Here is a 16,442-nt window from a genome sequence, read left to right as displayed (position 1 = left end):
TTCCAGTTCTTTTAATTTAAATTCATCTTCTTTTTCTTTTTTTCTCCATTTCTAACCTTTCCCTCATTTCCAGTTCTGCCTGTTTTAATTTAAATTCATCTTCTTTTCTTTTCTCCATCTCCTTCATTTCCATTTCTTTTAATTTAAGTTCATGTTCTAATTCAAGCTGTTTTAACTTAAAGGCGTCAACATTTTCAACCTTAAGATCAAGAGCCTCTTCACCTAAAATTTCTTCGTCAACTAATTTGTCTATAACCAAATTTTTTATAATTTGTTTTCTCATAGATACTTTAAAAACTAATTTCAGTTGTTTAGCAAGCAACACTAGTTCCTCTTTCTTTAAATTATCAAAACTCTCCAGGTCTGGCGTTTTCAAAAATTTACCAGCATCAAATGCCATTTTGTAGAATTTTGTTGGCTAGTTATAATAAAAATATTAAACAAATTTTGAATAAAATATGTTCAGTCTCCCGGACGAGCCCCCAATTTCTGTTACGGCCAGAAATCGCCTTTAAATTGTAGCCAACAAAAGACACAAATCAATAGTAAAATTTAACAATATTTAATATACAAAAGTTTACAAAAGGTATTACACAAATATTACTGTTAACTTAACTGTCAAAATATGAGTCCAATCTGTTATCTTTATCTGTATCCAGAAATCTTTCGGAATCCAATTTGAATATTACGTTCACTACTAATGTCACAATCCAGTATGATGTTGTTTGTAGAATAAAAGTGTCAATCCAAATGCTGTGAATACTAATGTCTATCAAAGTCTATGTCCAAGTTTAATTATGAGAGTTTAACTTTAGTGTCTGTATATATAGTGTTGTCATGGAAAGTTCTTGAACACTCTATAATGGAACATTGTGGAAAATCCTGGAAAGTTACAACGGAAGTTTCTGGAATAACGTAGAAGTTTAAATTACGCATCTTTTATAAGGATCATTCTAGAAAGTTCCAATCATTCTGTGATTGTTCCAGTGATTCATAAACTGCACAGTTATATAATTATTTGGTAAACAACTATCAGGCCATTCAACACAAATTAGGCCAACATAAATAAACATAACCATTACAATATCATAACAGGACTTCTCCCGTCCGACAGTATATCTTTGCTAAAACTGGGTGCGGCCGTTAAGCTGCTCGGATATATAAATGTGCAGCTTCGTTTAGTCGAAATAAAAATGTCGTATATCCGATGCATAGGGCAGTGAGAGTTTCGTGCTATCTATACGTTAAACAAACATCTAAATACATGGTTGAAAGGATATATACGAACATCGAATAAAATCTCTAAAGAACAACAAAGGTTATATGAATCTTCAAATAAGTCACACTGCTGATTTTAACACATATGCTGCGCCTTTTCCAGTTTTAGATAAAAAAAAACAACTTTATTTAACAAAAGAGATCAGTAAATCAATAAATTGAGAATAATCGAAAGGACCGAAAATCGAGCATGAATGTCGTTGTTTTACGCTTCAATATATGAGTTATTGCATACACAATGGAGATATTTTCTGTTCTACTGCCCTCCACCTAGTTTGGCTGCATACAATGTAGCTACTGATGTTAAATTCGTTTAAAAATAAAATATAAATAAAAACAAAATACCAAAACTGAAAAAAACTGTTTGAGACAATTGTCAGTTGAGAACTAATGATTATGCATCACTATATGAAACTGATAAATTGATTTCTCCCGTGCTCCAGTGGCAAATATATCACGCATATTTACGACGAGGCGAAAGTGGGTCTGAAGTAAATCATTGATACATTATTGTGTTAAAGAGTTTGCAAGCGGTAAAACGTATGCCGTACTAGAATAAAGTTGAACAAGATCAAAATCTTGAGTTAATCTATTAGCCCCCCTCCCCCTCTCCAATTTTGAATTATGGTATTTCGATGGCTGCATTTTCCCCCTATCCTATTAAGGATCCGCTGATTTTGTGAGGGCGTGTCTAATTAGTCCGTAAAAAAGAAACTACACCGCTTTTTTTTTGCTAAATTATATTTGTTTCCTCATACACCTAAACACCAAAATCGTCAGTTATTTTCTACTTGTATGTCAGTGTATATATAACAATGTTTTCTATTTCATTTTTTGTTTTACATTGTTAAAGAGTTAAAGGTCGTATTCATTTAAAAAGCTACTGTACATTAACAGAGAGGGGTAGGACCTTTATTGATTTCGGGATTGATCCATTCGGGATCCGGGAATTCTGTTTTTCGAATCTCGGGATGTCGGGATTTAAGTAATTTCAATTCGGGACCTCGGGATTTCGTGTTTTTAATCCCAAGATTTCGGGATCAGGACCCCTCCTATCAGCACTTCAACGCAAAGCTTAATGAATGTTAGTTTACGCTGTATTTTATATTTCTCAAGAATTTTTTTTTTCATCTTTCTCAAGTAAAACCAAACTTTGAGTTTTCTATTCTGATTGATAAAATCTCGGAAAAATTGGTAAAGATCGAATTAATTACAATTTGCATTCTATATATAATGCAATAATAAATCATTACGCATTTGTTCTCGTTGTCCTTACTGCATGTATTGACGATAATTTCAAGAAAAACGGAAACTTACGTGAGTATGGTCTATAATGATCAAGATAATTGCCTTTCTTTTATGATAGACCAAATGGACAAAAAATAACTTTAAAGATTTGAGTTCTAATTTCTGTTAATATTTTGTATGAATTTTTTGCCGATTCCCGCTGTGCTCTTTCCTGTGATGAAAGGACCCTCACTTTCAAGACGGCCATAGCAATTCCAATGGTGATTCCTTTATGACGTCGTTGAAACAACGTTAAATTACGGGAACCAATAGACGACGTTTACGTTTGTTATTACCTCCCCTGAAACTGTTGGATATGCCCTTAAGTTCATAATGTAGTATTCTTCTTTTTATTTCTTCAAGTTCATCACAGAAAAAAACAGAAGAATAATAACCACCACTGGCTATAATTGTATATATGTTGAAGTTGTGATGAATAATTGTGAATTTTGTTATTTTCTGTGTCGAGTATTCTTATTGTAAAGATTTGTTTCTAAAAAGCACAATTACCATATTAGGATGGATTTCACACATATGATAGTTATGTTTATTGTATCTTCAAAACAATCCCTTACTCATGTTGATCTTTCAAGATTGTTTGTGGAGGTGAATTTTACTTATATCGTTCAATAAATATATGCTATAATATTCATAAAAATGACAGCTGTATATAAAAAAAATATCATTTATAGACATTCAAAACTGACAAAATGTTTTTTTATTCGTTCTTGACATTACAGTTTCAATGTTCAATTGCTATTTTAAAATTCTGAAAATAAAACCCCAGCATATTGCATATTGATATTAAAAAGATATTCCATCTATACTACATTTCTCCCCCTCATGTGTATCAGGTTTTTATTAGAGAACACATTACTTTATATAATAATCGTCTGTAATACGATGCGATATTAGGTGTAAAAGTTAAAATGTTAAGATACTAAATGTTAAATGGTACATTGAAACGCTAATCATTAAAGTATCACATAAAGATCAAATTCAAATGTGAGAGGAAGTACGAATATGTTAGTCATTTTGTTTTATAAAATGATATACTAGTACAATGACATTTTGGGGCATACTATTTAACTTCCAATAGTTATCAAAGGTACCAGGATTATAATTTAATACGTCAGACGCGCGTTTCGACTACATAAGACTCTTCAGTGACGCTCAGATCAAAATTGTTATAGAGCCAAAACAAGTACAAAGTTGAAGAGCATTGAGGACCCAAAATTCTAAAACGTTGTGTCAAATACGGATATAAACCTGTTTATGTCTCGCCAAAAGACAAAAGGGGGTAAACCAAGAAAAGAGCTTCACGCACGAAATTGAAAGAATTATATTTTGATCGCCATTTTTTACAGTATAAATAATCGACGAAAATAAAAAAGAACACGTGCTAATAATATTTTCAAACAGATCTTCGAGTAAATAAAGGCAACAGTAGTATACCGCCGTTCGAAAGTCATAAATCGATGGAGAGAAAACAAATCCGGATAACAAACTAAAACCGAGGGAAACACAACAACTATAAGAGGAAAACCGCGAATCAACAGAAACACTGAAGTGCAACAAAGTAAATCTGTTTATACATGCCAGAAGCATACTGCCCAGTTATTCAGAGAATTGTGTTGATAAATTCAACTCAAATATGAATAGTTATCAGGATTATAATTAAGTACGTCAGAAGTAAATTATATTCAAAGTAATGTATTTCACACGATCAGCCTCTTTATCCTATTGCATTTCTGTTGACAAAATGTATTTAATATGTTTTCAATTTTAGGGAGTAAAAGTATATATGAATCACAGATTTTGTAGAAGAATGCATAATTAGTTATCAAATGTACCAGGATTATTATTTAATACGCCAGACGAGCGTTTCGTCTACACAAGACTCATCAGTGACGTTCAGATCAAAAAAGTTAAAAAGCCAAACAAGTTCAAAGTTGAAGAGCATTGAGGACCCAAAATTCCAAAAGATTTTGCCAAATACATGAGGTAATCTACTCCTGGGATAAGAAAACCCTTAGTTTTCCAAAAATCCAATGTTTTGTAAGCAGGAAATTTATAAAAATGACCATATAATTGATATTCATGTCAAAACTGTAAACTTCGAAACTTTAGGAAAACTAAGATTGCAACTTCATCATGGTCAAGAAAATTTTACCTTTCATTATCTGGTTATCCTTTCAGGTTCCTAAGGTGATATGAATCATGTAATCATATGTTCATGGCTATCGAATATTTGGATTTGAACTTTCCTAGTGTAGTTAAATAAAGAATAACTATTTGAGTGAACGAAATTTATAAAATGTTCTTTCTTTACTAACACATTGTAGATATCATTGTTTCATCTACGATAGTTTAATCACTAATCATCTCATTCTTCAGTGCTTCGGTACTAATATCCCTCACACAACATTTTTCTTTTATGAATAAAGACATTACGAAATAACTAAGGTCACAACTTTCGCAGGTAACTTTTACCTATCTTAGTCTGAGATAAATTTTAAAATAAGTTTTATTTTATTTCCTTTTTTTTTTGTTTTTGCATTTTAATTTTCGTTTTTGAGCGTTCCTGACGAAACTTGATCTAGAAAAACGTACAAAGTGCATTGACTTTATAAAGTGTTGTTCTCAGTTTTATCACTATTTTTTAAGTGGTATATAATGAATGTTTTATGAAAACAGTTGTTGTTCTGTGATAACCTCCTTCACTTTAGGTTGGAATTATAGTCATAAGTTTCCATGAACGAAAAAGATAACTAAACGAATTTCAGAAAAGCCATCTTTTATGCAAGTGAAAAATGTTTCCCTAATCAGTAGGAGTAAAAATAAAACAAAAACAAAGAATTCAAATTGGGGTAACACATTAGTCAAATCCCATCTAATAAGTCAAAACGTTACTGTGAATGGAGATGGGTGGTGATCGCAAATAAAGCAACAAAGACGAGATAGTAAAACGATAATATCATATTTTTCCTACTGATTTAAATGTGAGTCTAAATTTTCCAATCTTGCTCTCAGTCGAAACCGGAAGATACTAGCTGTGTCCCTGTGACTGACAATTAGTCTTTTGTCTACGTTTGTTTTGGTTAATTTTTTCGACCGCCACAGCTGCTGATACTTTTTGTATGTGCGTTACTCTGTGATGAGTGTTCTTGCTATTGTGATGTATTTCGGACACGCAGTACACTAGAAGTCAATGAGACATTTTCAACATTGCCATTTAAGCGGGATGTTTCACCAGAAATAACACCAGGTTCAACCAACCGTTATTCCTAAAATTATTGTACCAAGTCATGAATATTACAGTTGTTGCCTAATAGTTCGTTTTTGTGTATGTCGTTTGTTTTTGTTCTGTTGTTTCGTTGTTTTCCTCTAATTTAATAGTTGATGTGTTTCCGTCGGTTTTATTTGTATAATCAGATTTGTTTTCTCTAAATCGATTTATATATATCTTTAAATGTAAAAATTTTTTCAATCAAAAACATAAAGCACATAAAAGGGTCATAACAAGTTAGTCAAAAAGAAACAGACAACATCACTTAAAAAAAATAAAGCAAAACACTACGCTAAAAAGTGGTACAAACGCAATGACATTCTTAATATTGAAGGTAAGCATATCTTAGACATAAGAATTGGAATTGTGTACACCATACGCACGTTTGTTCTCAAAAAGTTTTGCCAACTACAGCTATGGTTATCTGTATCTGGGATAGCAAATTCTATGTATTTAGAAAATTCGAACAATTGTAACAAGTTAATTTATGGATATGATGTAAAACTGCACCAGTAGTGTCATCGACCGATTATATCTAACAAAATGTAATAAACCGAAGACAAATCATTTAAAATCTGCATTTTATTTTTTATCTCCTTGGAAACACAAAACCATTTCCAGTTTATGTTTGTGAATTACGTAATATGGCAATTTATTTCCTTTTTGCAATAACTAATAACGTCATAGTAATAGATATATTTTGATAATTATGGACCGAGTAACCGAAGTAACAGGATAAACATCATCATTTAGTTCTTTGACCTTTCCTTTTTAATAATTATTTAATCTTTGTTCTTTTCGATTTAACTATATTATACCATAGCAAAGCCATAATCTTCATCTTTTCAATTAATCATATATCCTGCTGCTAATGTTTTAATTATATTGCTTTCCGTACGGGGTATCTCGTGTGCTAAATGTACTGCAAAGGCAATTTCTGTCATCACTCAACACATTTCATTAAATTTTCGTTTATGTGTTGTGGTCTCTGTGTTTGAGCTTTGATGGCAATATAGAGAAAAGCTTGTTTTCAAAGAAATTTTATTCATCAATAATGACTTATATTGTTATTATACATCGCTATTTCAGATTTTCAAATCGAAAAATTTGTGTCTCAATTCATGGTTTAACATTTAAGTGTTTCAACCAGAAGGTTATTGTTTTAATTAAGAAGAAACTATCCATTTATCAAAGATAAAGATAAATGATATTCTAATAATTATAACAAAAAGTAAAATAGCAAAAATCGAAGAAAACTCTAAACGGAAAGTCTCTTAGCAAATGGCCAAATCAAAAACTAAAAACACATCTAACAAATTGATCACAACTGTCATATTCCTGACTTGGAAGATGATAGAATAAACCCGGTTTTACAGCTAACTAAATCTCTCACTTGTATAAGTCGCATACAATTATATTGACAACGATCTGTGTAAAAATAGGTAAAAAAATCAAAAATAGGACCACAGTTTTTAACACAGTTATAAACGTAATCACTATAAAAACAAACAAATATTTCAACAAGGAAAATAAACCCAAAAAGATATATAAACAAAGCACATCAGCAAAAACGAGAGACAAAAACACAAAATAATACCACAGCACAAAAAACACAATGACGGGCTGTTCAAGTACCGAGCCACGTCAAAAAGATATCACCAAACATATACTAAACATTTAAAGTAATTATTTACAGAGACAAATAAAAGACTAATATTGCACGCTATTATTAGTACCTATGTACTTCAAGACCATCCTGTATACTTTGTGAAATTGATTCGAAGGGTTTATCAGTAAGGTCTGGCTGTCTTCCGATGAACATTTTTTTAAGAAAAAAGACCAGAGGTTCTTTGACTTACCCCTGGTTCATTAACTTTCTACCAAGAAACTGGTATAAACATTTATACATTTTATAAATAAAAAGAAAAGTGATTGAAGAATAATGATAAAGAGGTCATCTCGGTCTACACAATAGATTCGACAAAAGTATGCAGAAGAGATTTTGCACATAACGTCATGAGCTTGCAGGAATGCAAACATAACTCAAAGCTAAACCAGTTCTGTTTGATCGTGTCAAAGAAATGAAGAGCTACATTTCCTCTCGTCGATTTAAAGATATTTGTGTGTTCAATTCAAAGTTATTTACAAAAATTTGCTTCTGTTGGATAACCAAATACTCTAACTTCTGTAAGTTGCAAGTATTCGGTACCGATGATTTGTAGTTTAACGTAACGACCTACTACTTCCTTTTCTAAATTAAATACATGATGTTCACCGTCTGATCCTGGTCCATTGTAATGTACACACACAGCCATGCTATCCAGTGAATTACCAACACTAATATCAAGGTTACGTAATCTATTTCCTGCAAAAAAGAAGGAAATGTAATGTAGTTGGGTGCCCAAAAATTATCGGTGTTTTGAATTAAGTGCTAGTCTTTTGTTAGAAACAGGCAACTTAAAAGAGCTACATGACAACAACAAACAAAAACTCACTGAAATACAAGAACAAAAAGAAAACAAAAACGAGTTATATTCGTGCACCAATATACATTTTAAACTTAGATAATGTGAACCTTTTTTGTTTGTCATGTTTTCATATGTGCTTCATAATTCCTAATTCCAAAGCCTAGACCAATTGTTGTTTTTGGTTCAAGTAATATAATTTTTTGTAAATATTTTTTTATTACAAATCAAGCCGTTTGTTTCTCGTGTATGTTATAGTATTTTGTTGTTATTTAAAAAATGGATGCGGTCCTAACCTTAAAAAAGTCAAATGAACTTATGATCTTTTATCAGAAAGGCAATATATCCTTATCAGAAAAGCCATTCATTTTGATGTACTACTTACAAGTTTCCCTCGGTTTTAGTTTGTTACCCCGGTTTTGTTTTTTGTTCTTGGATTTATGAGTTTTGAACAGCGGTATACTACTGTTGCCTTTATTTATGATGCCAATATATTATTTTCGATAGTACATCGATGCTAAAAGACGATTGATACCCCTTACATATGCATATCTAGAGTACTGTTTTATATTTCTATTCGAATTCAGTACATAATACGTTACTAAATTTGAATATTTATAATACTATTACACTGTATTTTCCCCTTTCAAAACAAAGTATAAATATGGCCAGTACTAATTGATACATGCACACCATATTGTAAAACTTTGATATAAAGGCTAGAGATTGTAATGCTCGTTCCGCATTTTAAATAAAAAAGAAGAAATGTTGACATTACTAATTACAGAAAACACCATCTGTTGCGTAATTGTAAACCCTTTAAGTTATCTTTCACTATTATATTATTAATTCCCAGTTACAATATTTAACTGATTTATTATATTTGATTTACATTATGAAGTGCATGCATACAACCAGTGTCAATTGATGTTAATAAACATATAAATTTGTTTTACAAATTATCTACGGAGATATCAAGACTAGTGACTGTTAATGTCAGTAGTGTATTTTGAATTTTGAAAAGAAAAATTAATATTCTCACTCTTCATTTAAGATACATTTTTTTAACAACATTTTACAGTAATATTCATCAATAGTTCTGTAAAGTTATTTGTCAATCCTTCCGTATTTACCCAGGTTATTGATTAATGATTCAGTGTACCTGCCTATGTAATTTTCAATAAATTTGGCTAGTATAAATGAATACTTTATAAATTATTAAGGATTACACATGTACACTGACTCCTACATTTTTAAACCGATCAGATCTTTGATATAAAATAAACATAGATTTCATCTTAATCAAAATGTGTAATGAAAGTAAGCTGTTAATCTTTCAACAGAGTAATAAATATAATTTCCCAATTCTTAGCAATTATTCGAAGTTTATATATATTTTTGAGGTCAATAAAGACAACAGTAGTACAATAGTCATAAATCGATATTAAGTTCAAAACAAATCCCGGTCACAAACCAAAACCAACGGTAACAACTACTAGTATAAGATGAAAACAAGGAGCACCAGAAACACCGGTCTGCTACTTCAAAACCAACGCTAACATACACTGATTTGAATAATTGATAACTGCCAAAACCCTGTCTTGATACAGGAATAAGAACATTAAAAAAATGTCGGTAGGACCTGGTTTTATAGTAGTTTAAACTGCAATGTCTTTTATACTATGGACACATATGACTCTCCATCCATTACGATATAAAGATGCAAAAAGGTTTATGAAAAGTTGTCAAGGCAATTTTAAATTACATTGGATATACTTTTGACAATTTTCCACTAGCATTGCTAAGTGATGCAGTTAAAATAATAGAAGCAACTGTTATCCTTTTTTAAGGAGATGTAAAGCCCGAAACTTTAAAAATGCATCATAACAACTAAATGATCCTTTGTTGTTAGTCGTTATTTGCTCTGAACTAATGATCAGTTACTGAAGGTACACTTATTTCGGTGGAGTGTGTCTATAGTTTATACGTGATGGTTTTGTGTCTGACCGGTCTTTCAGCCAATTGATACCAATTTTTACAATTTGTTCTTATTGTTTGCGCTTATATCACTCCCAAGTGTAGGTTAGAGTTGAACGTAAACAATCAGACGCTTCCGTATGATTTAAATAGAATTACATTTAGTCGTCGGTCCGTTTAAGGGGTTTGACTAAACTTTCACTATGGTCTAGTCAAAAGCGTAAACTAGCGACGTTTGGTGGTATTTTTTCACCAAGACCTACAATTTCTCCTAAATAACTAACGTAATCAGTGATCTTTTATTTTTTTACATTATCAAACGGAAATTGATCTAGCAACACCATATGAATGATAAAGAATAAAGTATGACCTGTTTGTTGAATTATAGTCAACAGTATTTTACGTAAAGTTTACAGTTGCTACACTTAGGAAAACGATGTTTTCGAAATATTACAGCTATCAATACACATATTAAAATGTCTGAAAGTCGTTCTCATGTATATACTGAAACATCACTTTATCAAAACCGTATTAAAATATATATATAAACACAGCTATAGTTAATTGGTGTTAATAAATAGATACGCTAGTATGCAGCAAAACACTTGTCAATAGCTGTTCGATCTTAATTTTGCTTTTTCTTCAGATAATATCATAAATGTAACAATATTTTTAATGTTTGTTTTGTTTTATCTCAACAACCATAGAGTGAAACAAAATACAGTTGTTAACTTTTTAGATCGGAGTTATACCGCTTTGTGCGACATCACTCATGCAACTAAAACTTACGAATATGTTAAACACGCAATTTAAAAAAAACACGAAAAGTTCTGTAAGTATATTTTACACAAGTAATCCCGAAGAATGCTTTTGTAAAACAGCTACATTGGAAAACTCTAATAACTCACAACACATACACACGCTGATTGATTTTAGAAAAAAGCTTAACATCATTTTCTGTCGGAATCCCAAGACCATCTAAAATTTCACGCTTACCAAAGAACAAATATAGCACATCTATATATTAAGATTTCTACTTATACCATCACGGTCTTCTGCAGTGAAATTTAGTATGTAGCTCCTCTTATTTTGAAGGGAAAAAAATAATGTTTATGTTAAACATTGAAAGCTAAGTTTGTGTTTTGTGTTGTCTTTTGTTACAGAATAAATGACAGAAATAAGAATCGCTTATAATTGCTGACAAAATTCCTACCTTTCGATATATAGATTTTAATTCCGGGCAATTGAAGACATCATAGATTACGACAACACATTAAAGGTTCAAACAAAATTTTTCAAAGGCATTTGATACATTCAAACATCCCTTCATATACCAGACTTTCGAACTTTTCAGATCCAATTGATCATTTGTAAATTTGATCAAACAGTATGTATTACTGGTTATCATGTTACCTGCATATTGATATTGTTAAATATCAGCTGTAAGTCAATAAATGAAGCTTTTTGACGAGTGATGTCAATGACCTCATGCATGCATAATTTAAAAATCAGAAGCTGTATTTCGAGTGGAAATATTTTTCAGGTCTTTAGTCCATATGATATAAAAAGAAGATGACCCCATTTCTAAAATACACTAAAAATCTCATTTTTAAAAGATAGATAGGCGACTCAAAATTTGAATAGTTAAAGAAAGTTATAGTGGAGTGGTTTCTTCGTTTTGGTCATTTTAAGAAATTTCCAGATTACGGCATTTACAGGTTTTGTAAACAATATCAAAGTATAAACTAATGTTTGTTTTACAGTATATGAGACGGGAAAACTAGAAGGTAATTCTAATGAAAAGCTATCATTCGAAAAACAATACCAAAGTCACCATGGTCATCAAAATAGTATGAACCCGGGTAAACGTATGCATACGGCATTCGTAGAGTTTAAAATTATGCTTATATTATTTTAGATACTATTGTGACTTCTAATAATGTATCTATTTATAAACAGTATCCACATAATTCTAGTACTTTCTCCCAATTTAGGAGTCCCTGCAAAATTGATATTGTACCTTTTCAATTAGTCTTACAATCTATCAAAATAAATGTATTACAGAAGGTCAAAGGTGACATCTGGTAAATATTATTTTCTGTTGATCATTTGGTAAGCAATGCCTGTACTAAGTCAGAATTATAAAAATTGTTACAATGTATCCATTCGTTGGATGTGTTTGAGCATCTGTTTGGTCATTTGATTACGTGGTTTCCGTTTGGAATTTTCAGCTCACCTACCAAAGCAGAACTCAATTTTCAATTTTCGGCTCTCCCTTGACACCATTTGCGAGTATGGTCTTAAGGAAACGATGATAGTCCGTCGGAAGGGGACGATAAATGGCTGACCCGTGTTAAGAGAGAGCCATATCTCTTGCACGTTAAAGACACCCTTGTAGATTTCGAAAAAGAGTAGGCTAATGCCGCTACAAGGCAGCACTCGCACCCGCAAAGTGGAAAGGGATTAATATAAGTTGCAAAACTTGTTTCCCAATCCACTATAAATAAATATGTTTAAACTAAAGCAGATAATGATGACCAGACTGCTAGAGTTTAAATATACATGTGTGGAAAATCAGATTGGTTTCATTCCTGATATGTGTAGACTATTTATTAAGTACAATCTCTTACAATATATTGTGAACCTTATTGAACATGGATCTTTTCCTTCAAAAATTGCATGGAACTATGTAGTGTCGCAAAACATTCACAAGACTGAACAATTGAATTGGCTAGAAAGGATTTCAAACGACAGCGACGTTTACTTTTTCAAACTTATCCATCCAGCCATTAGGTTCATAAAGCATAGACAATTCCGAAGAGATATCCAGATATAAGAGTAGCTTCAAAGTACATTATCGACGTGTGTGCTATTGTTTGTATTGGAGCTGAACAACTCCTATGTATAAAATGCAGGAAACTGTTTTCAAACGTTTAAGAACATATACTATGCTCATATGAAATTGTTCTTGGTTACAGAAATGAAATGTGGAGAGACATTATAAACAGAAACCCGATCCAGTTGAGTGTCTATATGGACAGCCTAACATCTCTAGAATTCACAGCTACTCTTCTATCCTGTAGACTAAATCCGAACTAGATGACTACGAGACTATGGTATTAGAAAAACTTTGTGTTCAGCATGTCTACAGCACATGTAAACTCTTTTATCTATTAGCTGCTGATCATTATCGACAATGAAGATTGCTTAATTTGATGTTCCTTTGACATTTTGAACTGTCTAAATATGTGTTGTTATGTGTTTTGTTCTGATGTGTATATATGTTATGACATAATCTCTGTATAAGAGGAAATAAGGTAAGGTCAATAATAATAATATTTTGTAGGCTTCAAGGAGAACAAACAGGTGAAACAAGATTGCATGTTTTTGAATTAGAATAAAAAAAAATAATAATCCATACGAGTAAGGTGAAAAATAAAGGCAACAGTAGTATACCGCTGTTCGAAATTCATAAATCGATATAGAAAAAACCCCAAATCCAAGTTACAAACTAAAGCTGAGGATAACGCATCAAATATAAGAGAATTACGACATAACAGAAACACAACATTACAACGTAACAAACACAGAAACGAACTATAATATAACAATGGCCATTTCCCTTACTTGGTACAGGGCATTTAAAGATATTTAAAGATTTGGTGTGTTTCCTTGAGGATGATATATTGACCATTTTTATGAATTGATCAGTTATAATATGGCATATGATTTACATACTTAATGTATTATCTAAATGTTGACTATCCTTAATTCTGAATAATAAATGCTATATTTTACTCACCACAGCAGGTTATTCTATTTATAATATAGATTTGAGTTATAGTGAACGTGTCTCCAAGATCTACCCACCAGTGGGGTAAATATTGTTCAGATGTAATTGAAAGCGTTTTTGTGTCACCATCAACAGCGTATGAAGAAGGATACCCACCGAATTCTGAGCTCTGTTGTGTACTTTTTCCAACGGCAATATTTGTGAGTGGCGGCTGAAAATTACATTCTGTGAAAACAAACACCATATATTACTCAAATGCCTAACGATTGTACACGATTGTAGGAAAATTCAGGCAAGTTAAGTATAGAAAAAGGGTTAATACAAAGATTAATGAAAAAAAATAATATGTTTATTGAATTCAGGATAACGATAAATGTATCAAATTTAGATGAAGAAGAATGAATTGATACCTAGCCTTCCATTTCTGTGGTTCTTATTTTCATCAGAATAAGGGAACCTGCACCACGTATTAATCCTATGTCTTTTGCTTTTTAAGCCATGGTGTTGTCAGTTGTTTTTGGTTTTTTACATTACATACAAATTTTTTGAAATGTCATCGTTTTAAATCAGCATTTGTGTATATAATACTAGGAAAAATTGTTTTACATTCAAAATAGACATTACTGTCATATGTTCCAATATTATACTTTTGGCACTATTTTAGTAATCAACGTATCTGTCTGAAAAGCAAAAACATCTTTAATGTAAACAAGTCAAATTGTAAACACAATATATATTTTTATACAGGATTTACAATTTTTAAATAGGTTGCTTTTTATGCCTGTTTTAACTAGTTCAATACACTAATTCCAATCGAAATCCCAACTTTAGAAACCAACGCCGATTGTTTATAACAATCAATTACAGAGATAAAATTGCCCGTACACTAGCTAGATTGATTGTCCATTGATTTCTTTTTAAATTTATCTTCTTCATCTCTACTTACCATCTTTAATGCAAATATTTCCGCCTTTTGATACACTTTGACAACTTTCTCCTTCCTGACAAAGATTTTCAATACACGGGTCATAGTTAGAAACCTATAAAGTAATACACAGACCATTCTATCAAAGTTTTTAAAATGTGAAGTAAAAGTTGTTTTACTTATTTTTACTTTTGGAATTGTTTAGCAATTACGACTTTTAAGTAGGAATAATACAAATAACTGTATAAATTGCAATAAAAAGTTAAAAAAAAAAAAGGACTTTTAAATGTGGTAAATCCTAAGCACTATTATGTCATGAACATTACCAGAAACACTTAAACCACAAAAATCTAAATAACTAAGAATGCATAAATACTCATATACTTTTTTTTAAACCTCGCAATAACTATTTTAAATTGCTGATATATGTTGCATAAATAGACAATGTCCACAGAAGATAAATGACCACAAACGTGACATAAAATCGAGACAAACATGTATCATTTACATGTCTCCCAATTGATACGATGTTAGAATGCCCCTCATTAGTGTTCGCCCCTCTTTTACAAAGTTTAATTTTGATAGTAATTTCATTAATTTTGTTACGTTTTGGGTTTTCTAAAGATTTGACAAAAAAAAAAATGGTTATAAAACGTTCCTTATTTTCATTCATCTTTTAATAAGTACGACTTTTAACAATTTTTTTTTTGTGTATTTCAAAACATGACTTACTCTTCTGTAAGGCTCTATTTCTACATAGATGTATCCATTCTCAGTGTAAAAATCCAGAGTAGCATCAGCCTGTGGTTTGACATTTAGTTCACATCTCAAAATATAGCGGTTGTAGTTGAATGAATAGCATTTTGGTCTCCGTATACATTTATCAAAACATAACCTTGGCGACATTTTCTCAAAAGTACGATATACGAATCCATCAAGTCTTGTATTACTTTTATCTGGTTGAATACGGAACAGTCCAGGTGTCTGGTGTTGGGAAGATAGTTTAGTTAGAAGGAATAACGATGACAGGATCGTCACACGTAAGTACATGTATGGAATCATATCCATGTTTGTGCAACCTGTAAATCATAACCATTCTACCTCAAACACATCACCAACTATTTACAATGACATTGGACTACTTTATTGAACACCAATGATTATATATTTATATATTTGGCATAGCTGTTTAAACAATTTTCAATTGATTAACGAAAAACAATGCGGTTAAATATCAAGAACTGTACACATCTCCAATATATAAAAAGTAAGAGACTACAAAGTTTTAAATAAAATTTGGCGGCATTAGAAAACTATTCTTAAGAGTTAAAATAGAAAATAGAAATAAATTAGGCCATTGAATATTTTTTATTGTAGACTTTGGAAAAAAAGCAAAGATCTACACATAAAATTCAAAAATGTTATCAT

At 31.2% G+C, this 16,442-nt stretch overlaps 1 protein-coding gene across 1 annotated transcript; it reads right to left on the bottom strand.

The window, feature by feature from the left end:
- Positions 1–7,351: 7,351 nt before the first annotated feature.
- Positions 7,352–16,082, bottom strand: LOC134687960 (uncharacterized). Its single transcript, XM_063548423.1, has 4 exons — positions 15,747–16,082; positions 15,036–15,129; positions 14,099–14,314; positions 7,352–8,219 (listed from the first exon to the last, which is right to left on the bottom strand). Exons 1-4 carry the CDS (start codon positions 16,080–16,082, stop codon positions 7,993–7,995), a joined length of 873 nt encoding a protein of 290 aa, XP_063404493.1. The 3' UTR covers positions 7,352–7,992.
- Positions 16,083–16,442: the final 360 nt, after the last annotated feature.

The sequence above is a fragment of the Mytilus trossulus genome, chromosome 10, assembly GCF_036588685.1.
Source record: "Mytilus trossulus isolate FHL-02 chromosome 10, PNRI_Mtr1.1.1.hap1, whole genome shotgun sequence".
Lineage (NCBI taxonomy): Eukaryota > Metazoa > Mollusca > Bivalvia > Mytilida > Mytilidae > Mytilus > Mytilus trossulus.
Note: the sequence above shows the minus strand (reverse complement) of the source record. Positions and strands in the feature narration are given on the sequence as shown.

Coding starts and splice junctions, on each gene's coding strand:
- LOC134687960 (XM_063548423.1), bottom strand. CDS start 16,082: ATGGATATGATTCCATACATGTACTTACGTGTGACGATCCTGTCATCG. Junction 14,315..15,035: donor AAATATTTGCATTAAAGATG/GTAAGTAGAGAT, acceptor TTGTTTTCACAG/AATGTAATTTTCAGCCGCCA. Junction 8,220..14,098: donor AAATAGAATAACCTGCTGTG/GTGAGTAAAATA, acceptor TCTTTTTTGCAG/GAAATAGATTACGTAACCTT.